The 24,161-nt window shown below is 62.3% G+C and overlaps 1 protein-coding gene across 5 annotated transcripts in view; it reads left to right on the top strand.

Moving 5' to 3' along the window:
• PRKAR1B (protein kinase cAMP-dependent type I regulatory subunit beta) overlaps positions 1 to 24,161 on the top strand; it is a 117,113-nt gene that overhangs the window by 69,835 nt on the left and 23,117 nt on the right. For all 5 annotated transcript variants that reach the window (XM_042971370.1, XM_042971369.1, XM_042971368.1 and 2 more), the window contains exons 5-7: positions 12,145 to 12,206; positions 12,595 to 12,641; positions 22,345 to 22,503. In XM_042971370.1, the coding sequence (XP_042827304.1) occupies positions 12,145 to 12,206; positions 12,595 to 12,641; positions 22,345 to 22,503 (268 nt within the window). The remainder of the gene's footprint in view (positions 1 to 12,144; positions 12,207 to 12,594; positions 12,642 to 22,344; positions 22,504 to 24,161) is intronic.

Below are 24,161 nucleotides of genomic sequence, written 5' to 3'. Positions count from 1 at the left end.
CCCTGGCGGGACCCCCATGGCATCCCTTGGTGGGACCCCCATGGCACCCCCTGGCGGGACCCCCACACCCCCTGGCGGGAACCCCCTGGTGGGACCCTCCCACCCCCTGGTGGGACCCCTACGGCACCCCTTCTCGGTGCCCCCCTGGCACCTCCTGGTGGGACCCCCCCTGGTACCCCCTGGCAGGACCCCCACACCCCCTGGAGGACCCCCCCTGGCACCCCCTGGCAGGACCCCCACACCCGGGGCAGTTTGTTTCTCCTTTGGGCAGCTCCGGCTTTTCCCGGGAGGACCGCCGGTCCCTGGCCCCGAGTGCTGGTGCTTCCCGGCTGCCCACCTGTTGGGGCCTGGGTCCTGCCCCCTGGCCGGCCGGCTCGTGACCCACCCTTCCACCTCAGCCTCCGAAGCACCCTTCCACCCCGCCTCCCTGGCCCTGGGTGCCTCTGTGCCCACCCTGGGAAGTGGCCCGCAGCCGTGGAAAGAAAGCACACGCGCCCCCAGCCCACGGAGCCCCGGTGGCGGTGTCTACAGACAGGCCGCTGCGTTCTCCCCTCCCACGTGCTTGGAGCGGGGTCTGCGGTTATGACGACACCGGCTGCCTGGATCTTGTGACCGGTCCGTGGGCCCTCTGGTGTAAAATAAGCGAGATGCCTTTGACCCTGGAGAACACGCCCGCCTTGCGAGGTGATGGGGAGGGGGAGGGCAGCAGAGTTCCTGGGTCGTGTCCCTGGCTGTGGACGTGGCCTGCAGAAGGGCAGCTGGGAAGGGGGGGCCCTCTTCACTGTAAACTTTCACACCGGGGTCACCCGGCCCTGTGAGGATAGCGCAGGGCCGCTGAGGGCTTCTGAGACCCACGTCCCTCCAGGATTAGCACTGCCATGGGCTGCAGAACGCCGAATCTTGTTCCTCAGGGGCTCAAGCCACCTGCTCTACAAACGGGCCTGAGAACCAAGGAGCCCTGACTGGTGTGGGGGGGGAGGAATCCCAGGGGACTGCTTGGAGGAGGTGAGGACGGTAGTGTTCAGGTGGGAGACAGATGAGGCCGTGGAGCTCCGCAAGCCTCAGGTGGTTGGGCGAGGATGCCCCACGTTACTCCCGAGTAGTCGGGGCCAGAGGGCAGCCTTGCTTGCCCACTGCCTGGCCGTCTGGCAGGGAGGCTGCACTGACCCAGGCCGAACCTCAGACGGACTCCTGCCGGCTGGCTTCTCTGCGCATCCCCTCAACCCTGCCGCCCGCCACAGCTCCCCCCCCCGCCACCCCCCAGCCTGCCCCGGAGCCGGATGCCCAACCCTGGCTGCTGGCATGAAATCCTTGAAGAAAGATCTAGAATCTGAGTCTCAGGAGACAGGCTCTTGGAGGTGACTCCCCTTGGCTCCCAGGCACTGTTTCTGAGCCCGTCGTGCAGAGGTGGTGATGAGGTTTCCAGCCCAGACTTGGTTACCATGTGGGACGGGTCCTGACCCGGAGCCTTCTGTGCCCGTTCTCTGTCTCTGGTCGATCTGCCGTAAGTACCGGCAGCTGCTTCTGGGGTGTCCTCCCCATTACTGGGCCCCCAGGCCGAGCAGACCAGGGCACTGCCGTTGTCTGTCCACACGGGGCATTGGTGCCTCTCCTCTCGCGTGGTCTTTGCCCAGTGGCAAGCAAGGGATTGGCTTTCTTACCTGTGCTCCGACCACGGCCTGAGGCCGGCAGGGGGCTGACCTGGCATTGAGCCTCTGTGTGTTTGTTGAAAAGCAACAGCCGGAAGGCCCCAGCTGTTTGGCACCCACCCCCTGTTGCTGCCACCTCTCGAGGCAGGGACTGCGCCTGCCTTGTTCTCCACGGTCTCCCGGTGGGCGAGTCAGACTGGGTGTGGTGCTCGAACCTCCCTGGGGCTGCTCACCCTCGCCCAGAGGTGCCCCGCAGGAGCCGGGGTTGATGGGGCTCTCAGTCGGGTGGCCCCTGGAGCCTCCGCTACCCCCTGGGGGTTCTCGGTGCCCTCCGAGGACGGATGGCTGCATGTGTCCTCTGTGGTGCAGCCAGGCTTCCATCCGGGGGGCTGCGGGGGCTGCAACTGAAAAGTCATTGTCAAACCCAAGGTCCCTAGATTGTTTTCTGTTATCTTCTGAAAGTGTTAAAAAAATTAAAAAAATTTTTTTTTACATTTATTTATTTTTGAGAGACAGAGCACAAGTGGGGGAGGGGCAGAGAGACGGGGAGACACAGAATCCAAAGCGGTTTCCAGGCTCTGAGCTGTCAGCACAGAGACCAACGTGGGGCTCGAACTCACAAACCGTGAGACTATGACCTGAGCCGGAGTCAGACCGCTTAACTGACTGAGCCACCCAGGTGCCCCTAAAAACATTTTTTTAATGTGTATTTATTTTTGAGAGAGACAGAGTGTGAGCAGGGGAGGGGCAGAGAGAGAAAGGGAGACACAGAGTCCGAAGCAGGCTCCAGGTTCCGAGCTGCCAGCACAGAGCCCGACCTGGGGCTCAAACCCGTGAACGGTGAGATCATGACTGAGCCAAAGTCGGACGCTCAACCGAATGAGCCACCCAGGCGCCCCTGTGTTTTATGATTAGATCTATGATCCATCGTGAGTTAGTTCTTGTAAAGGAAGTAAAGTCTGGGTCTAGACTCAGCGTGTGGACATCCTCTTGTTCCAGCTCAGTGTTGGGGAGACTGACTGTCTTTGCTCCTTTATCAAAGGTCGGTTGACTGTATTCGGGGCGTTCTATTTCTGGGCTCTCCATTCCGTTCCCAGGATCTATTATTTGCCTGTACTCTTGCCAGCACCACACTGTCTCAATTATTATAGCAGCCCTCTGGCAGGTCCTGACGTCCGGCAGTCTGCGCTCAGACTTCAATACTGTGCAGGCTGTTCGGCGTCGTTTGCTTCTATGTGTGAGCCGTAGGGTCGGTGTGTTGATCTCTACAAAATGACTTGTTGGGATCTTTATTGGCATTGAATCTGTAGATCAAGTTGGGATCCAGTTGACAATTTGTATGTGTTACTTAATTTTTTTTCATCCGAGTTTTGTAGTTTTCCTCACATCGATCTCATGCATATTTTGTTAGGTTTATGCCTGAGTATTTCATCTTGAGGGGTGCTACTGTAAATGGTGTTGTGTTTTTAATCTCACATTTCACTGTGTCATTGCTGGTATGTAAGAAAGTGACCGGCTTTTGTATATTAAGCTTGTATCTTGCAACCATATCTTGAGATATTGGTCTGTAGTTTCACTTTTTTTGTAAGGCCTTTGTCTGGTTTTGGTGTTAGGCTAATGCTGCCCTCGTAGAATGAGTGAGAAACTTTCCTCTGCTTCGGTTTTCTGGAAGACATGGTTGGGAATTGGTATAATTTCTTCCTTAAATATTTGACAGAATTCACTAATGAGCCCTCCGGGCCTGCGGGCTCTCTGTTATGGAAAATTAATAATTATTGATTCAATTTCTTGCATATATTACCTATTTCTTCTTGTCAGTTTTGGTGGGTAATGTCTTTCAAAAAAACTGGTCTCTTTCACCTAGGTTTTCACACTGTGGTGTTCGTAGCATTCCTTTATCAGACTCTTAGTGTCTCTGCAAAGACACTTTATTCATCTTTGCAAAGAACCTGGCTTGGTTTTGTCGATTTTCTCTGTTCACTTCCTATTTTACTTTTATTTTCATTTCATTAAAAAAAAAATTTTAATGTTTATTTTTGAGAGAGAGAGAGAGAGAGAGACAAAGCCTGAGCGGGGAGGGGCAGAGAGGGAGGGAGACACAGAATCGGAAGCAGGCTCCAGGCTCCGAGCCGTCAGCACAGAGCCGGACGCGGGGCTCGAACCCACGAACCGTGAGATCGTGACCCGAGCCGAAGCGGGACGCTCAACCGACTGAGCCCCCCCAGGCGCCCCTCCACAGATTTTAATAAGCTGCATTTTCATTTGTGTTTAGTTAGAAACACTCCCGGTTTCTCTTGAGCCTTCTTCTTTGACCTATGTGTTAATTCAGTGTGTTTTTCAACCCGCACATATTAGGACTTTCAAGCTCTCTTTTTGTTACTAATTTCTGGTTTAATTCCGCTGTGGCCCAGGAGGAGACACTGTGTACCATAGTCTTTTAAATGTGTTCAGGTGTATTCTACGGTCCAGGATGTGGTCCATGTTGGTAAACTCCTGCCAACTCGAGAAGGATGTGTGTTCTGATGTGTTGGAGAAGGAGCCCTGTCAACGTGAGCCGCATCTGCTTAGCCGATGGCGCTTTTCAGCTCAGCTGCGTCCTGGCTGGTTTTCTGCCTGTGGAGCTGCCGGGAACTCACAAAGGGGTGTGGAAACGCTCCAGTCTAATTTGGGTTTGTTTGTTCCTCCTTGCAGTTCCGTCAGACTCGTTTTGCGAGATGTTTTCTATTTAGCAGACCTGTAACGGACGCCCGTGTTCCGCGCAGAGGTGCGTCTGCAGTGCCCTCGCCTGGTCCGTAATTAGTAATTTATTTAACCGGTCCCCAGCCGTCAGGTGTTACAGATTGCCGTGACTGCAGACAGCGCGGTCCCCGGCGGCCCAGCGGGCGCACCGCACCTCGTGTGTTTACCTGTGCCTCCAGAGCGAGCGCGGGAGGGAATAGAGCCTCAGCCGCCCTGCGGGGTCAGAGGGCACATTCTTAAGAGAAAAGCTCCCCGGCCTCAGCCTACACCTGCGGGCGCCCGTCTCCATCCAAGGTGCCTTCTGACGCGGCAGCGCCGCTTGGCCGGGGCCTCTGGGGGCGCGACGGACGGCGGGGCTGGGGCTGTGCGCTGGAGGTTCTGGGCTGGCGATCCTGGCCCCCGGCCCCCGGCCCGGGTGCTGCGGACACGCTCCCCACCGCAGTCCCGGGCGCGTGTTCGTGCGCCCCTCTCCAGGGCGCGGCGTCTGTGCGTGGGGGACCGCTGCAGACGAGGTGGCACCAGGCCCCCGGGGCAGAGGCTCCCGAGCTCCTGGTGCTCCAGCGCCGTGTCTGCAGAGGACACGGCCACGCCTGAGTTATCGCTGTTTACAGAGGATTGTTTGGAAACTTGCGGCGGATGGAGAAACATAGTGAGCTCTCACCCAAACAGTGGAGAGGCCTCAACGCAGCCCGGGGCCACTGTCACTCGGGCTGTGACAGGCAGCATAAAGCAGGATGTGGGCACCAGAGCTTGGCCTGCGGGTCCCGGGCGCTTGCTTCCCTGGGTGACATTGACCGGGTCCAAACAGCCGGAGAGAAGTTCTCCCGTGGCCGAGGCGGCAGGCTTGGGTCCTTCTGAACCACTTCTGAAGGGGGCGGACCAGACACCCCGTCTCTGGCATCACTTTGGAGCCAGGAAAACACGCTCGTGTGCACCGGGACGCGCTTTCTGCAGCCTGGGCGGTCTTTGTTCTTGCGTTCTGTTCACATCACTCGCGCCTCCCTTGTGTTCTTCGTGGTGCACGGACGTGCGCTTCTGTGCACGCCCGCGGCCGGTGCACGGCCGAGGGGCTGCCTTCTGCTCTTCGGACGTTGCCAGCCGGAGGTGTAGCACATCCCCCTCCCACATCCGCGTCCCCTCTGTGCTTCTGAAAGTTTGACGTTTGTCCGAGTAAGTCGTTTAAAGAAGCAGAGATCCAGAAATGTTGAAAGCACCGATGCGGTCTGCTTTCCTTCTTACTGGAGGCGACCCTGTGGCCCGTGTCCTGGGGCTTCCTGCGTAAATCCCGGGAATGCCCTCCACCCGCCAGGGTTTCCGAGATGTAGCACCGCGGGTTTCTGGAGCTGGGCGGGGGGGGGGTCCGTGTGGGACCCTGTCAGTCCCACCCCGCCGCGTCCCAGCACTGGAAGGAGGCCGGGTGCGTGGGGCCACATGCGGGTCTGGCTGCTGGGTGCCCCCTCCCAGGCCCGTGCTGCTCAGGGAGGCCTCGCTCTGAGAACTGGAGCGGCCTGTTTGCTTCTGCAGCTTCGCACGGGTGGGGGCAGGCCGCCTGGGCTGCGCAGCTCCAAGTATGTTGCAAATGTGAGCCGGCAACAAGGGGTACAGAGGCCGTGCTGGGTCGTGAGGCTGGCGAAGACGGGGGTGCGACGTGCCCCGGCTGGCTTCATCCCCAGGGGACCCTGAGACACGCGTGGGCATCTTAGCAGGGCCGTGGGGGGGGGATCTGGAGCCGGCAGAAACGGTCACGGGAGCTCCTGATGGCGGGGCTCATTCTGCTAAGTGCTTCACGAGTGGTGACACGCCCCGTGGCCTGTGAGCATGCCGCCTGCCCGTTCTCCGGACGGGTCAAGTCCTCGGAGAGGCCGCCCCTGGGGTCTCTCCAGGCAAGTTGAGGAGTGGCACTGGGTTCCTGGGTTGCCATCAGAGAAGCGGTTGTCACAGGACGACCCCTCCCCCCCGCCGTGATGAAGTCCCACGTGTGAGGCTCCCCACAGTGGGTGCAGGGGCGGGCTGGTGCACGCAGACGGTTGCAGGGGCAGGAATCCGTGGCCTTCTGGGGATGGTGGCCAAACGGAGAGCATGTGGTCTGACCAGGGTGGAAATGGCCTGAGCTCTTGCTTTGTGAGAACACAGACCCCGTGTAGCTAGAGCTAACTTTTATTTTTTAAAGAAAAGCCAAAACCTTCGGTTTTTATAACTCTGTCAATTTTTAAATGTTGGGAGCTAACTTTGACCGTGCAGCTAACATTGGCACGTGAAGAAACAGTTAAGTGTGGAACGATCAATAAACACTAAGGAGGTTAAATGGTAACCAAGGGCCTGCCCCCTCCGGAGAGGCCAGGCCCCGACGGCTTTACGGGAGAGTCCTGTCCAACGTCAACAGATCGTTCTCCTTTTACCAGTGGCTGCAGAGAACGGAAAATCAGGAGAGCCGCCCAGCTCATTGTACGAGGACAGTATAATCTGGATCCCAGCACGTGGTACGGGCAGTATGAGAAAACGAATAAGAAGTCGTATAAAAACTATAGGTGTAGGGGCACCTGGGTGGCTCAGTCGGTTAAGCGTCCAAGTTCAGCTCAGGTCATGATCTCATGGGTCATGAGTTCGAGCCCCGCGTCGGGCTCTGCTGACCGCTCCGAGCCTGGAGCTGCTTCGGATTCTGTGTCTCCCTCTCTCTGCCCCTCCCCCACTCGTGCTCTGTCTCTCTCTAAAAAATAAATAAACATTAAAAAAAAATTACAGGTGTAGTATATGCTCTGTGAACGTGGATGCAAAAACCCTAAATAGCCAAACAGATCCAACTTGATTTTTGAAAACCACACGTCCAGATCAGGTAGGGTTTATCTGGTTTTCAAAAGCGGTTTGAGCTCAGAACACTGTCCATGTGTTGCCACGTTGATAGATCCCAGGAAAAAGATCTGTGTGGTAGATGATGTAGGTGTGGGAAAAGAATTTCATACAGCGCAGCACCTATTATAAAAATTCTTAGCAAACTAGTCCCAGGAGGAAAATGTTTTAATTTAGTAAAGGTCACACGTGCCCATCGCAGACAAGCATCCTGACGTGAAGGGACTTTGCTTATGTGCCGGATCACCTGGTTTGCAGTCTTGCACTCCCACTTTCTGGCTGTGTGACCCCAAGCAAGTTCCTTACCCTCTCTGTGCCTCAGTCCTCCTCTCACCACAACGGGGATGACGGTGATAAATGCCACAAGGTTGTAGTGAGAAGTGCCTGAGCCGAGATTTCACCCCAGCAGGGTGAGTGCGCCCTCTTCCTCCTGGGAGAGACAGAGGGGGTACAGAGACAGAGGGGGTTCCTGTCCACACCCCCAGGGGTCAGCGCCCAGGGGTTGTTTTCTGCTCGTATAGAGGAGGAGATGGGGGCTGGCCTGAGGTGACAGTGACATGACAAAGGGACTCCTCACACCCGGGAAGTGTCTGGTGGCCCCCAGCCGGCTTGGTTTCATCCTGCAAAGTCTTATTTTCAGGGTCGAGATAAGTAACTCAGCCGGAGGTCATGTTCTACATACTGACTTGCGTTTGGACTGTTTGGACTGTGTATGGGGTTTAGACTGAAAACAGACAAAAACCCAAGGTTTTCTATGTCGTGGGGCTTAGCTGTGGCACGTTTACACCGCTTTATTTGGTGGGGATGAGCTCCCGAGATGGGCCAGGAGCTCTTCCCTGAAATACCTTAAGTCGGGGTTCATTGGTGGCATTCTGACCTCAAGGCTGGGACCTCATTTTGAACTTGTCTTTGAAAACATGACTTCACGTGAACCTCCTTCCCCCGCAAGAGAGTCAGGCTTGGGGGTAGGGTCACCCCCCTGCAAGGGAGTCAGGGGGTGATGCCCTGTGGTCCATGCAGGGTCCTGGCTGGCATCCAGCCTTCCTGCCCTGGGAACATCTCCAGGAGGCCAGACCTCGGTATGGACCCACCCCACGAGTCGGGGCCTGGCACCTGGCCAGAGAGAGCAGACTCCCCCGCCCTGGTTGTTCTTCTGTGCGTCCTCTGCAGCATGAGCGAGTGGGACCTTGACGGGGTGGTCAGCCTTACTGCATCCCAAACCAGCTGCGTGACTGTGGGTGAGTCACTTAGCCTTTCTGAACCTTGATATTCCTGTCGGTAGAGTGGGGACAGTGATGGGAGCCAATGTCTTTCCATGTTTGTGAGGTTCAAATGGGAGAAGGTTAGTGAGGCTTTGTTTTGGGTCGAGGGTACTGGGCTCCGCCTGAGGAATCTAGATCGATAGCCACCATTTTCAGTGAATGGCTTCAGGAAGCAGGGACTTTTGTTACAAGACCCACACCATGTTCTAGTTGATCTCCTGTCTTGGAGCTGCCTTAACAGACAGCTCGTTCTCCATCTATCTTTCCTTCCTTCCTTCCATCCATCCATCCACCCCCCCCCCATTCACCACTCACCCACCCATCCACCCATCCGTCCATCTATCCATCTGCCATCCATCCACCCACCGACCCATCTACCCCCGCCATTCACCACCCACCCACCCATCCATCCATCCACCCACCCATCCACACCACCCACCCATCCACCCACCTACCCATCTACCCCCCCCATTCACCACCCACCCACCCATCTACCCACTCACCATCCACCAGCCAACCTCTGTGCTTCCATCCATACCAAAGACCTGCTCTGAGTCAGACCTGGGCTGGCCAATGTGTGTCAGACTGCAGTGAGATGGTCTTCATTCTCAGAAGTCACAGTCAGCTGGGGGATATGGGGTCAGGAAACCATCAACAGCAGGGGGAGGAGGGTGAGAGCTGAGCAGCCCAGGGAAGGAGGGGCACCAGGACAAGGAGTAAGTCAGGTGGGAACTTCCGTGGGCTCTGGTCTCTGAGCCGTAAACCCCGCGGGACCTGGGACCCAGCACTCCGCAGGCCCTGAGCATCAGGGGCCAGGCCCGGCTGTGGCTGGGGTCCAAGTCTGCCCATTCCCTGACCACCATCCTGCCCCAGCTCCCTGTCAGCGGTGCTCTGCTCCGGGTCCCAGCACCCGGCACGGATGGAGGTAGGAGGCCGTAAAGGGGTCTGTAGACTTGGTTGGGAAAGCCGCCGTCCGCCAGTCACCAGCCCACTAAGGCTGGCGTTTCCCTCCGTTGTGCACCTGAGCGGTGCCTGGGATGTGTTTCCGCACCCATCCTGGCTGTTGCAGATCGTCTCAAAAGAGGCTCACGCTCGTGGCTCCCTCACTGTTGGGTGCTCCCTAGGCCCCTGCTCTCGCTGTGATGCAGGCAGGTGTGCGAGTGCCTGGGCCAGTCTGCTGCAGACCGCTTGTCTGAGTGTTTGGATCCCTGTCTCCGTATCGTTGACTGCGCTGGTTTTTCTATTTATTCTGCTTTTCTGGAAGGCGTGCATAAACACAGCTAGAAGCCGAAGACATCCACGGCGCAGCGGGCCTGAGAACCAACCTTGGCCTGAAGTTGACAGAAACCATCGGTACCAATAAGCAATCATAATTAAAACAAAATGAATAGATAATGCCTCTGCCCCCATCACTCCTGGTCAAACCCTGAGGGCCCCTTCGCTGCCCTCGAGCGAGGTGAGTTCACCTGCTTCTGGCGAGAGGTGCCCGCGGGGCCACATGGACACGGGGCTAGGACCAGCAGGCACCCCTTCGTCAGCTGCTCCCCGCTGTTGAGGGAGTGGCGACCACTCTGGCCTGGGGGCCTCTCAGGAGCCAGAGGACCCCACCATCAGGCCAAGATCGGAGGAGGGCAGGGTGTGCCTGTGGCTTCCCCGGGGCTGGCGGCCAGGACCCTCCACCACCTGCCCTCTGAGGGCACTTCCTGAGACCGGGAAGGCCCCGTGCCCCCGAACACACCGGGAGGCCTCGCTTAGCCCCGGGCGCCCCACAGAGCCCTGCACAGGAAGGCAGGGGTGCGGCCTGGCCTCACCTCTTCCCAGCTGCTGACCTTGGCAGAGTTACTTAGTGTCTCTGGTTTCCTTGTCTGGACGAGACAGCCGCAGGTCTGACCTCGGAGCAAGCGGGCGGATGGAGGGCACCCGGCCAGCGTCCTTGGGGAGTGAGGGCCGTAACCTCTTCGCGTTTCTGTGTCTCCACGGCCGCGAGGGCTGTGTCCCCGGGCCTGGCTCAGGCCCCGACCCAGGAGTTGCCAAGCCCAGTTCCGGAGCCTGGCGGGGGCCGCGGCAGGACCCGGTGTCAGACGCTGAGATGCAGGCGACAGCTTCAGTAAAGGTTTCCAGAGGTCACTTACAGATGAGAATAGAAAACCGTTTCTCTTTTCATCAGAGTCTTTTAATGCCATTAAGGGCTAAGAGGCAGGAAGGATCGGGTCTTGTTTGAGAGGACGCAGAGGTGGGGAAGGAGGGGGGCCTCTCGGCGTCCGCCCCGCACACGGCCTGTGTTCCAGCCTTGGTGACGGGCTGGGGGGCTCCGGGGGCGTTAGCGTCTTCTGAGGGAAAAGGGGGAGGGCGGCCCTTTTTGGTGCGTGGGGCTGGGCTCTCTGGCCTCGCTGTTCACAGATCGGGCGTCATCGCCGCTTCTGCACCTGGGGAGTCGCCTGTGTGGTCAGCGGGGTGCTGGCCCGGCCTCGGCAGGACGGCCGCTAAGGGGTTCTCCATCTGGACCCACCTCACGAAGCACAGGACAAAAACTGGAGTTACAGCCGTTACTTCTGTGTGAATGACAAAGGCACCAAATCGAGACAGACTTTCCCAGGCCGGGGCACAGATACCGGCTCCCCCGGGGGGCGGCGGGGGGGGGGGGGGAGAGGGCCGGAGGGGCTCCTGCAAACACCCTGAAGCCCCTGCCACCCCGCGGCTCCTGTCCTCTTTCTCAGGGAGGAAACAGCTACTACTTCAAGGGTGACTTTTTGACATTTCCTGGACCCTAGAGACAGCGGAGCACAAGGCTGTTGGGATCTCTGGTTTCGCGCTTGCCCCTGGGGGGTCGTGTCCAACTCCCGCGAGTTCCTCTGAGGTTCACTCGACCTGACCAGTCGGGCGAAGGTTTCCCGTTCAGCGGGGGGAGAGGAGGCAGGCCCCCCCCCCCACCCCCGAGCCCTGCGGTGTGCCCTGACCACACGGGCCCCAGCTGCCCGATTCTCCTTCGGGACCCCGTGGGTGGGTGGGTGGGCGTGGTCTCCTGGGCGTGGCCATCGCATTTGGGGAGCGAGGCTGACGTCTGACAGTGCATTCTGGATGCAGTCCCGCGGAGATGAGGGTCCCACGCTCCACCTCCCCCCTGCCTGTGTCCTGCCCGTTCGGTCCATCCGACAGCCACATTTAGGAAACTCAACGGCCAGGCCGCCCTTTGGCACAGCCCGCGGGTCAGGCCCCGGTGGCCGGCCAGGCCGCGTAGAGGCCCTGGTTCCTGCCTCGGGGATCTCGGGACGCCCCTCGAGGGAAGTGTGCAGAAAGCAGGCCCACAGGACGTGTCCGGGCGGACTCACGTTTCCTGACGCGAGGAACAGCCAGGGTCTGCCGTCAGCTTGTTTTTGTGTCTGACGCAGTGCGTGCGGTGTGATTGCGTTTCTGTGGAGACCCAGACCGAGAACCCCGTGGATCCCGGCACGGACACGGTCTGGAGGTTGGGAGCTGTTGCCCGGACGGCAGGGCCACGAAGGGTCATGATTTCCTCCGAAGGCGGATTTTTCCGTTTCCCCGGGTGACCGGAGCTCGTTGCTCCGCGTGAGGTGGTGGGGGGGGGGGGGGGGGTTCCGTGCCCCGCGCTGCCGCAGCCCCCACATGCCGTGCGTTTTCTCTTCCAGCGACATATTCGACGCCATGTTCCCCGTCACGCACATCGCCGGGGAGACTGTCATCCAGCAAGGTATGTTCCCTGCTTCCCTGAGCCAGGGCGCCGGGCCGCCGGCTTCCCGTGAGCACAAGGCCCGCCCGCCCGCGAGAAAAGTCACGGCTCTCTGCACGCCAACCCCACGTCTCCGTAACTTTCCACCAGCGAAGCTGGACCCTGAGACGGGCCAGGCGGGGACCACGGGGGCCCACCACACACGGAGCATGGGGGGCCGCACGAGGGGAGCGTGCCCCTGTGGGTCAACCCTCGTGTCATGCGTGCGAGTTTTATTTAACAAGAAACAGCCGGCGAGACCCAGGGACCTTGGCCTCTGTGAAGCTGGGGCAGGTCCAGCTTCCGGGAGGACGGAAGCCTGGCCCCCGGTGCCCTTTGCGGTGTGCACAGCTTGTTTCTCTCCTTACAGGGGACGAAGGAGATAACTTCTACGTGATCGACCAAGGAGAAGTGGACGTGAGTATCTCTTCCCTGCCTCGTCCGCGGTCCGGTCAGCCCAGGAGCGCGTTTCATCCGAAGGCCGGTGTAATGCACCTGAGCGTGGCATGAGTAAGAGGGTGTGCGCCCACGGACGGTGGTCCCCAGGGTCCCCAGCGCTTCGTAAAGCGGGCAGGAAGCTGAGTGTTTACAGACCCCAAGGCCCTGGACAGCCTTCCTCCTGTTCCCGCTCACCTTTCTCTGTCCACCTTGCTGGTCCGGGGCTTAGGGACCCCCCCCACCCATTGTGGACCTGTTGGGCGTGGCACAGACACACCCCTGCAGCCACCCCCCCCACTCAAGTGGTGAGGGCATCCGTCCCTCCCTGGGTCCCCAGGCTGCCGTCCACACGGGGTCTGGCGGACAGCATCTCCAGGAAAGCCTTCGAATGGGCTTCTCTCTCACTCAGGCCCAAGTCCCTTATGTGACCAGACAATGGGCCCGTGCCCCCCCAGCGGCTCTGTCTTGCTTCCTGGGGTCCCGCTTCCTGGGGCCTGCCCCCCCCACCAGCGGTGCCCTCTTGCTTCCTGGGGTCCCGCTTCCTGGGGCCTGCCCCCCCCACCAGCGGTGCCCTCTTGCTTCCTGGGGTCCTGCTTCCTGGGGCCTGACCCCCCCACCAGCGGTGCCCTCTTGCTTCCTGGGGTCCCGCTTCTTGGGGCCTGCCCTCCCCAGCGGTGCCCTGTTGCTTCCTGGGGTCTCGCTTCCTGGGGTCCCGCTTCCTGGGGTCCCGCTTCCTGGGGTCCCGCTTCCTGGGGTCCTGCTTCCTGGGGCCTGCGCCCCCCCAGCAGTGCCCTCTTGCTTCCTGGGGTCCCGCTTCTTGGGGCCTGCCCCCCCCAGCGGTGCCCTCTTGCTTCCTGGGGTCCCACTTCCTGGGGTCCTGCTTCTTGGGGCCTGCCCCCCCCAGCGGTGCCCTCTTGCTTCCTGGGGTCCCGCTTCCTGGGGCCTGCCCCCCCCAGCAGTGCCCTCTTGCTTCCTGGGGTCCCGCTTCTTGGGGCCTGCGCCCCCCCAGCAGTGCCCTCTTGCTTCCTGGGGTCCCGCTTCTTGGGGCCTGCCCCCCCCAGCAGTGCCCTCTTGCTTCCTGGGGTCCCGCTTCTTGGGGCCTGCCCCCCCCAGCGGTGCCCTCTTGCTTCCTGGGGTCCCGCTTCCTGGGGTCCCGCTTCCTGGGGTCCTGCTTCTTGGGGCCTGCTCCCCCACAGCGGTGCCCTCTTGCTTCCTGGGGTCCCGCTTCCTGGGGTCCTGCTTCTTGGGGCCTGCCCCCCCCAGCGGTGCCCTCTTGCTTCCTGGGGTCCCGCTTCCTGGGGCCTGCCCCCCCCCCAGCGGTGCCCTCTTGCTTCCTGGGGTCTCGCTTCCTGGGGTCCCGCTTCCTGGGGTCCTGCTTCCTGGGGTCCTGCTTCCTGGGGCCTGCGCCCCCCCAGCAGTGCCCTCTTGCTTCCTGGGGTCCCGCTTCTTGGGGCCTGCCCCCCCCAGCGGTGCCCTCTTGCTTCCTGGGGTCCCACTTCCTGGGGTCCTGCTTCTTGGGGCCTGCCCCCCCCAGCGGTGCCCTCTTGCTTCCTGGGGTCCCGCTTCCTGGGGTCCTGCTTCTTGGGGCCTGCTCCCCCACAGCGGTGCCCTCTTGCTTCCTGGGGTCCCGCTTCCTGGGGTCCTGCTTCTTGGGGCCTGCTCCCCCACAGCGGTGCCCTCTTGCTTCCTGGGGTCCCGCTTCCTGGGGTCCTGCTTCTTGGGGCCTGCGCCCCCCCAGCGGTGCCCTCTTGCTTCCTGGGGTCCCGCTTCCTGGGGCCTGCCCCCCCACCAGCGGTGCCCTCTTGCTTCCTGGGGTCCTGCTTCTTGGGGCCTGCCCCCCCCCAACCCTGAGCGGTGCCCTCTCGCTTCCTGGGGTCCTGCTTCTTGGGGCCTGCCCCCCCCAGCGGTGCCCTCTTGCTTCCTGGGGTCCCGCTTCCTGGGGTCCCGCTTCCTGGGGTCCTGCTTCTTGGGGCCTGCTCCCCCACAGCGGTGCCCTCTTGCTTCCTGGGGTCCCGCTTCCTGGGGTCCTGCTTCTTGGGGCCTGCTCCCCCACAGCGGTGCCCTCTTGCTTCCTGGGGTCCCGCTTCCTGGGGTCCTGCTTCTTGGGGCCTGCGCCCCCCCAGCGGTGCCCTCTTGCTTCCTGGGGTCCCGCTTCCTGGGGCCTGCCCCCCCACCAGCGGTGCCCTCTTGCTTCCTGGGGTCCTGCTTCTTGGGGCCTGCCCCCCCCCAACCCTGAGCGGTGCCCTCTCGCTTCCTGGGGTCCTGCTTCTTGGGGCCTGCCCCCCCCAGCGGTGCCCTCTTGCTTCCTGGGGTCCCGCTTCCTGGGGTCCCGCTTCCTGGGGTCCTGCTTCTTGGGGCCTGCTCCCCCACAGCGGTGCCCTCTTGCTTCCTGGGGTCCCGCTTCCTGGGGTCCTGCTTCCTGGGGCCTGACCCCCCCACCAGCGGTGCCCTCTTGCTTCCTGGGGTCCCGCTTCCTGGGGCCTGACCCCCCCACCAGCGGTGCCCTCTTGCTTCCTGGGGTCCTGCTTCTTGGGGCCTGCCCCCCCCCAACCCTGAGCGGTGCCCTCTCGCTTCCTGGGGCCTGCTGGCGCTGTGCAGCCTCTGCCAGGACCCCTGCTGCCCCTCTTGCTCCCGCTTCTCCATTGGCCTCCCTGGGACATCCCTCCTCCGCACGCGCACCTGGCCCCATGGTTCTCTGTGGCCGAGCAGCCTCCTTCCTGTGACTCAGCTCAGCTCGTGGTTACACACCCATGGCCACGTTACACAGCAGGGCTGGGGTGCTCGGTGTCTCCGTGCCTCCCCCTGCACCGCGCTCCCTGCCCGCGAGGGGCCCCCGCCTCCCCCGCCCGGCTCCTCGACCCTGTTCTCCGTCAGGAGCCCCCCTCCCCCGCCTGTCCTCACCTTGCTCGCATTTTTGGTCAGATGTTTCCGGAGCCCTGCTGTGTGCTGAGAACGCACTTGGGGGCACGTGGCCCCTGCCCTCAGGGTCTGCACAGCAACGAGCAAGTGCCTTACCTCTGGGTCTTTCCTCTTTTCCATCGGTTCCTGTTTCTGCTGTTCCTCGCAAACTCCTGTGCATCCTCAAGACCCCGCCCACCCGAGCCCGGCTGCCCCTTAGTCCAGGCAGAGCCACACCCAGCTCCTCTCTCGTGATGACCCAGGACCTTCCCTGCCACACAGGGAGCCCGACCTAGACCCAGATCTTGGCTCCTGCTTCTCCTCCCCTGGGATGTTCCTCCCTCTTCTGTGTTCGTGAATCTTCTAATTCAATCTGGAGACGTCTTCAAAGGGCTGACTCGAGTCGTACCACCAGGGCTCAGGCAGCAACGAGAGCAAACCCTGGGACTTCTGGGCACACCCGGGGTGCTGCTGGGGTGAGCGGGTGCGGGACGCGGGGGACCTTCTCCCAGAGTTCTTGCATTTCTCTTCAGGAGCCTGGAGGGCCCACAGCAGGGTCTCGTGAGATGTTCCTCCCTGGCCCGTGTGGGAAGGCAGCAGACGGTCAGACACCCCCCAGGCTTGGGCCTGAGAGCCGAGGCCTTGTACTGACCACCGTGTCCGTGTCCTCGAAGGACACAGAGCTCACAGACCAAAGGGAGCAGTCTTCCTGATGTGGCCTTGCAGAGCCCGTTGTGGGGTCAGGAGGAGGCTCTGTGGATGTGGTCCCTCTTTCTACACTACCCCCCCCCCCAACCCCGCTAATCTGCTCTCTCTGGGCCGCTGCGGCCACTGTCCTGGGCAGACCCCATCCCTCCTGGGCAGACCCTAACCCTCCTGCCCGCACCTGCACCACAAAGAACCCCCCCCCCCCCCAGCCCAGCTCCCCACCCCAGCTCTGATGCAGAGAGTGGACCTGGCGGGAGGCGCTTGAAGGTGTGAGAGGCGGGTGCCCACCAGGACCTGCCCCCTGACAGAGGGTCCCCTGAACAGCTCGTGGGCCCTGCCACCCCAGATGATGGTGCCCCTGACGCTCAGCGTCTTAGCGTGGACCGTTCCCTCCTCACACCCGCCGTTACATCTGTCCGAGTGCCCTCAGGTCCCACAGGATGGCGTCTCCTTCCACTGCCCCCGGCCCCTTCGTAAGTGGGACGTGACGGGGAAGAGGCAGCTGAGAATCGGCTGGCTTGGCCTGCCCTTCCTGACAGGGACCCTCCACACCCCCAGGGGAGGTCACGGAGCCCGGCCCCAGGGCCCCTTGGGGTGGGGTAGGGGCCGACAGGCAGTCCCCAGCCTCCCCATGACGCGCCAGGGGTCATAGCTGGCTTTTGTTTAGGCCAGGGACCCGCGGAGGCGGTTTGGGGAGGGAAGAAGTGAGGTCACCTTCTTGCAAGCTGGTTCCCCAAATATGTTGTCTGGGCGGGGTCCGGCCCCGGCCTCAGAAGTTCAGGTACAAAGGTGTCTTTAAGGTGCCCGCCGTACCCAGGCTCCTGGAGCAGGATGTCTGGGCACCGTGGGTGGATGCCCGCGTCCGACAGAGTCTCTGGTTTGGGCCAGGCAGTGCCTTGTAGGGGTCCCTCTGTCAGGCCCTTCGGGTCCCCAGCTGGGCGGGCGCCGTCCTGTGATGTGGGACCCACCGGGCAGCACAGCAGTGTGGTTGAAAGCCACATGTGAGGGAATCAAAACGGCTCAGTCAGGAATCTGGGATGTCAGCTGGCCGGGGTGCGGTATGGGGCACGGGGTATCGTGATTACTGCCACCACGCTCCCGGTGTGGAATCACACCAGATTCTCTGTGGCCCTGGCACCACGCTGAACGTGCCCATTTCTGTGAGCCGCCCTCCAGGGCACAGGGGAGCGGCCTGGCTGACCCGGCCCGGGGTCGCCGAGCCTGGCTGTGCGGCCTCACGAGGGGAGGGGGGCCCACTAAGTCTGGAAGCCTCGAGGACGACCCCCGCCCCCTCCGGGCCCTCTTCCTGGCTGGGCTCGGCACCCTGAACACCTTCCCCTTTTGCGGCGTGGATGCTGCCCTCGGCCCGGCGGCGCCCTGGGGGGATGGCCAGGTGGCCGGTGCCCAAAACACCAGGTTCGGCTTCAATTATGGTTTTCGAGAGACACCACAGCATGTGTTGCCAAGAGCCGTAATCCATTTTTCTAAGTTTAAAAATATCTCCCAATTTGTTTTATTCGTGGAACATAGCATTTCTACTTAAAAGGATACTCCACTGCCGATTTTAGGGCTCAGGAACGTAGTTCTGTCTGAGGCCTGGCTCCTCCCTAATCCTGGGAGGCTTTCGTTATTTTCGGACCCTCTTTGTGCTGGGACCGCCCCCACCCCCACCCCCAGGCGCCTGCCCCGCCCAGTTCCCTCCGGTTCCCAGCCTCCACGGGAGGCCTCTGAGCTGTGTCCCCTGCCCCGGACAGGGCACCCCGGGGCATGGTCACTTGTTATTCAGCATTTGCCTGGTGCTCTGTTTTTTTAAAGTTGGTAAAATACACACAACATGAAATTTTCCATCTTAACCAGTTTCAAGCCTACAGCTCAGGGGCACCGCGCACATTCACGCTGCCGTGCGGCCGCCCCACCGTCCGGCTCCAGAACGTCCCATCTCCCCACACTGAGACTCTGTCCCGTTACGCACGGACCGACCCCCACCCGCTCCTCCAGCCCCGGCCCCACTGTCTCCTCTGTGTCCGTGAGACTGACGACCCCGGGACCTCGAGGGAGTGGGTCCCGGTGCGTGTCTTTCTGTGTCTGGCTTGCGTCACTCAGCGTCACGTCCTTCAGGTTTATCCGCGTTGTGGCAGGGTCATAGTTTCCTTCCTTCGTGAAGCTCAGTGATAGATAGTGGGTTGTGTGGATGGATCACGCTGTGTCTGGTCACGTCAGTGGACACGGGGTGGCTCCCACACCTCTTGGTTGTCGTGGATCATGCCGCTATGAACGAGGTGTGAGTGTCTCTTCTAGTCCCTGTTCTCAGGTTGTCCCTGTTAATCAGTCACTTACTACGTGCTGTGGCCACGGCCTAGAGCTGGCGGTGACGTTTCTCTGCTGCATTTGCGGCCTTCCAACCCATTTCGTCCGCAGAGCACATCTGGGGCCCGCTGTGGTCGGGGGCTGCTTCGGACTCCGCGGGTAATGACTGTCCTCTGGGACTGGGGGACGGTGAGCCGACCCGCCCCAGTGTGATGGTGGCCTTTGTACACATGCCCTGCTCCACGTTTAGGAGGGGCGCTCCGGGGTCCTGGCGAAATCCTGCTCTGTGGGTGCCTAGTGTGGTCTGTGTGGGGAGGGGGCAGGAGGACGCCCGCGTGCCATGACAGATTTGGGGCTCCTCTGGAGGGGGCCGGCCGGCTCTCCACCCGGGTGGAAACTGAACCCGCGTGGCCCGGGTGCTGCGGACGGGAGCGTCAACGCCCGTGCTCGGGGCGCGCTGTGAACGGCAGCCAGCCAGGCCGCCCCGTGGGCATCCGGCTTCGGGGCTAGAGACGGCCCAGGCCTGGTAGGGAGAGCCGCGGGGTGTCCCCTGCCCCCAGGGCTCCTGTGGGCAACCGGCTGAGCGACCTGGATGCGGGGGGCCGACTCCGGGCGCTCCCGTGAGGGCCTGGGAGGCGGGAGGAGACGGGCCATTAGCTTGTCCTTGCCGTCTGTGAAGGAAAACAACAGCGGGGCACGCGGGCCGCGCCAGGCCGGCCCCAGGCGGCGTGAGAAAGCGGGCGGGGCTGCGGGCACTCCTCCCGCCGGACGCGCTCTGTCTCCACCTCCCAGATGGTTTCTGCTTTCTGGGCGGTAGAGCGTTGCACCGAGATGCCCGGGTCGGGAGGGCGGGTGGCAGGGCGAGGCGGGGGGCACCGCCAGGCGGGCGATGCTCACTCCCCTCCACGCACGGGCCCCGCTGCCCCGGGCTCTCGTGAGCAGGACCCTGTGCCCCCCTGCGCGCCCCGTCCGATCGCCGTCTGTACCTCTGCGTGGAGCGGAAGCAGGCTGTCCAGCTTGGGCCACGTCACAGCCACCTGTTGAGTGGCCTCCCCACCCCTCCCCCTCTCCCCTCGGGCAGCCCCACACTGTTCTCCACTCCCCAGCAGAGGGAGCGTCACAGTGTAAACCAGATGAGGTGCCGGAACCTTCTGTGGCTGCCTTTTGCTTCTAGAACAACATTGCAGCCCTTCCCTCCCTGACCCCCTGCTCTTGCCCCCGTGGCGTCTGTCCCTGCTTGGTCATGCTGCATCTAGTATCCATTCCATTGTGGCCCCAGGGACTTTGCACGTCCTGTCCTTGGCTTCGGTCGCCCTTCTCCCACGTCTTTGCTCGTTGAGCCGGACGCTCAGGCCTGGCTCAAGTTCCCCTTCACAGAGAGCTCTCTGCAGACAGTCACTGCCGTGGCCGTTCTGAACGCTCTCTTCACGCCCGGAGCGTGTGTCATGACGAATGTGTGTTTGTGTGATTATTTGCCTACAGCCTTTCTCCCGGCCGGTGGGTGAGTCCCGTGGACAGGAACCCGCTGCCTTCCCCTGCTGACCGCCAGCAGTTAGAACGCGCAGGGCACAGAGGGGCGCTCAGTCCGCACCGGGGTGGTGGACACACGGATGGGTGGGGGTTCTGCTCACGCAGAACGGCCGGGTGGGGGCTCCGGGTTCAGCTGGAGAAGGCACTGTCAGTGGTGGGGCCGTGTGTGCAGCCCAGTGGGGCCTCCCACCATTTTTCTTCTAAAAGAAGAAGAAACAAAAAGTGAAGCAAAGCAAGAAGTAGCCCGTTTGCGTGCCAGCTGGGGTGGGGCCCGGCGCTGTGCCGGTCGCCGTGACAGAGGCCAGTGTCCCGAGAAGGATGGCCTCTTTGTGCTCTGTGGCCGGCCTGCAGTGTGGTCCTGGGCCCTCTGTGGCTCCGCACAATGGTTTTCTCTGACGTCTCGCAGGGAGCTCTCCCAGGCCTGGGCTCTGGGCAGGGAAGGGGGTCCCCTTAGTCCTGCCCTGCCTTTGGGGATGTGCCTCAGGAAACCGGGGTCCAGGGACGCCTGGATGGCTCTGCTGAGCCCCATTCTCTGTCCCCCGGGTCCCTGTGCTGTTTTGTCTGTTGGGCGGCTGGCCCTGCCGTCAGCCGATGGAGGCAGGTGGCTTCTGTGCCCCCTAAGGCACAAGAGACAGGCCCACCCACCTCCCCAGACTGTCAGCAAAGTCTCCCGGCCTCCGACCCACGACCCGAGCCCGACATTCCCCCTGGAGGAGTCACAGGAACCATCTGTGTCCTGCAGGATGGGTGCCCGCTCCACGGCTGTGCCGAGCAGCCAGCTGGGCCCCGCAGCGCACGGCGAGGGCAGAGGCACGTGCCCCCGCTTGCTTCCCGAGGGGCCGTGGTTGCTGGAGGGGACCTGGGGACGTCTGGGGCGTCCTGGAGCTATGCAGCTGGGGTCCACGCACGTGGCTGCTGGGGGAGTCACGCCTCCGTGGCCAGGACTTCACCGCAAGGAAGCCCAGTGCGGGGAGGGCTGGCCCGGCTGTGCCTGGGTCACCGGGAACACCGATAAGTGGTCACTGCCCCTCTCCACGGGCCCCGGGTCCCCTTTGAGAAAACCAGGGGTGCATGTTCTGGGGGATGTCCCTGCACGTCCGTGGCAGAGCAAGGCGGCCTGTTCCCTGCCCCGTGGGAAGGACGGGACGCTGTTCTCGTTCCTCGAGGGCCTCGTCGTGTGGACCCTGGCGTCTCTTCCCCCAGGGGCCCCGCTGCCCAGACTTCCCTGCGGGAAGCGAGTGCCGAGCCCCTGCTCCTGGGCCTCACTGTGCCTCAGCCCTGCCCACCCCTCTTGGTCGGCCGGGTCTCCCCTGACCCTCGCCCGCACGGAACGCGGAGTTCTCACCTGCATGGCGTCTCCTTGCAGACATGCGCTTCTGTGTGTCAGTCGTAGGGCAGATAATGAGTCGTTGATTCCGGCAAGGATCACGCCCGTGATTCACCGCAATCCATTCTTTCCCGACGTGCACCCATTTTGCCAAGGGGAGCTGTTCTTAAAGCTCATTGACACGCTGGGGGATAATGCACGTGTTGTGTCAGTTTATAGGAACCAGACCGGCACCACATAATGGACAATCTCGCCATTCTTGTGCGGTCCGGAACGTGCAGGGTCGGTCATAGTGGGAGCACTGTGCCGAGTACGCACGCGGGCTGAAAGGGCCCTTCTCAGCACGGCCTCGTCTCGTCGGTGCCCCAGCAGCGTCTCCACTGACCGCAGGCCCAGGGAGCCTGGCGCTGTCCCGGGCAGGGCAGGCCCTGCCAACATGGCTCCTTCCGGGCCAGGCCGGGCCCGCGCTCTGGTTGGAGGTGGGGGCGCCGGGCAGAGACCCGGAGAGCGTCCGCAGGGGCGCCCTGAGTGTGCGGCTGGGGAGACAGGCCCCAAGGCCCACCTCAGGCGGATGAGGAATCGAATCGAAGGCCGGCCAGGGACGCAGGCAGGGCTTTGCTCGGACCAGGAGCCCTGGGCGGCACTTCCCCCTTCGTCTCCGGCCCGTCTCGCCGACAAGTGGGGCCAGGACTCAGAAGGTGCCATCGCCCCCGCCCAGCCAGGGCTCTGTGCGGGGCTGGGAGTGAGACGGGCAGCAAAGCTGGCAGAGGTCCAGGCCGTGCCCGGGCAGGCGAGGTCCTTGCCGGGTCCCCTCTGGTGGGCGTGGAGGAGGGCTCCCGGTGTGGGGCGCGCCGGCGTGACCCCACGTGTCCCCTGGGACACCTCTGACATTTCTCTCTCTGTCCCCTGAAGGTATACGTGAATGGAGAGTGGGTGACGAGCATCAGCGAAGGGGGCAGCTTTGGGGAGCTGGCGCTCATCTACGGCACCCCCAGGGCAGCGACCGTGAAAGCCAAGACGGACCTCAAGCTCTGGGGCATTGACCGGGACAGCTATCGGCGCATCCTCATGGTGAGCGGCACCCGGCACACCCACAGCCAAGCATCTGTGGGGAACCCTAGCTTTATCCAAGGGAGGGTGATAGATAAGGGCCAGTGGGGTGGGTGGAAAGTGTGGGAGAGATTCTGGAAACTTCTTAAAAGGCAAGCAGGTAGCTGGGGGGGCTCCTTTGCCTTCCTTCCCTGTCTCTTTTTAGCTGTTTGGAATGGGGTCGTGATGGCTGGAGCTCTCGCTGCCACCCTGGATCACGAGGTGACTGAGACTAGAAACCCACTCACCAAGGGGGGTAGAGCAAAGAGATCCAGGGGCCTGGCTCTGTGGTGGCCCCGGCACAGCGGGACCAGACTGATTGGCCCCAGACATCCTCACGCAGGGATCAACCCTCAGGCGTTTTTGCCTCTCTCTCTCATGGGTAGCCACATCCACTCTTGGCTGGTGCAGGGTGGGCACAGGTCCCCTGTTGTACCATCAGGGGCATGGCAGATGCACAGGGGGCTCCCAGAGGTGATCTGGGAGCTGAGGAGGCCCTGCCTGTGCCCACTCAGTGCCCGTCCTGCACACATGTTCGTGGTGCTGAGACCCACCCGGGAATACCACGGGTGCCGCACCCGGCCTTGGGAAGCTTCCCTCGTGCTAGTGGGGGAGTCAGGGGACAAACACACACCTCAGGTGATGACAGTTCCTTGGAGAAAGATAAAGCTGAGAACGGGGTGGAGGCGACTGGGAGGCGCGGAGGGGCTGCTGTTTTCTAGAAAGGCTCCAAGCCCCCCTCCCGTGATGAGGTGGCATTTGAGCAGAGGTATCTGAGCAGGAACCAGTGTGTCCAGGAGAGGAGTGTCCGGGCTTGCATGGACAGAGGGAGCAGCGGGGTTACCACCGTGGATGGGGACGCAGGGGTCCCGTGGGGGATGCGGTCCATGGGCTCACCACCCCCACAGAGCCCTCAGCTCCCACCCGAGTGTGCAGGGGGGCCCCCAGAGAGGCTTCCACAATGGACGGGGGGCCGTCCTGGGGGGCATGGAAACATCCTGACCCTGGGAGGGTGAGGGAGACCAGCCCCCAGTCTGGAGACCTGTGGTGTCCCCCACGTGCCCTGCAGGGCTAGGCTGTGTCCCTGGGGACGGTGCAGCTTCCGGTGATGGCATGGGGTGGGGGCTGTGACCTGGGGACGCTCTGGGGGAGGCCTGGGTTCGGTCCACAGGCAGTTTAGAGAAGCCCCAGGCCTCAGTCAGATGGGAGCCTGGGGTTAGGGCCCGGCCCAGACTGCCCCTCATCCTGGGAACACCCGCGCCCCCGACCCGTCCTGGTCCCGCTGTAACACCGGGTCTGCATGACGCGGGGAGGGTTCAGTGCCGTCTGGGGGGTCGTGGTCTGATCGGGCTCCGTGCGTGTGAGGAAGCGCCCTCCGTGCACTCAGCAAGCATCGACAGAGCGCCCACCGCGTACGGGAGATGTGGAGCCCCGGATACGCTGGGAGAAAGCTGCACGTCCCTGCGTCCTGGAGCCCAGCCCGTGCTCTCTGCTCGTGTCCTCCACCTGCCGGCGCCTGTTTTCCTGGGAGAGGCCGGCTGCCCGGTGGGGGAGGGGGGGTGCCCTGACCCCCCCCACCCCCACCCCGCCCCCTCCCGGCCGGGGCAGGTTTGGGAGCGGACCCAGAAGCCTCTGCCCCT

This window comes from Panthera tigris, chromosome E3 (genome assembly GCF_018350195.1).
Source record: "Panthera tigris isolate Pti1 chromosome E3, P.tigris_Pti1_mat1.1, whole genome shotgun sequence".
Taxonomy (NCBI): domain Eukaryota; kingdom Metazoa; phylum Chordata; class Mammalia; order Carnivora; family Felidae; genus Panthera; species Panthera tigris.
Note: the sequence above shows the minus strand (reverse complement) of the source record. Positions and strands in the feature narration are given on the sequence as shown.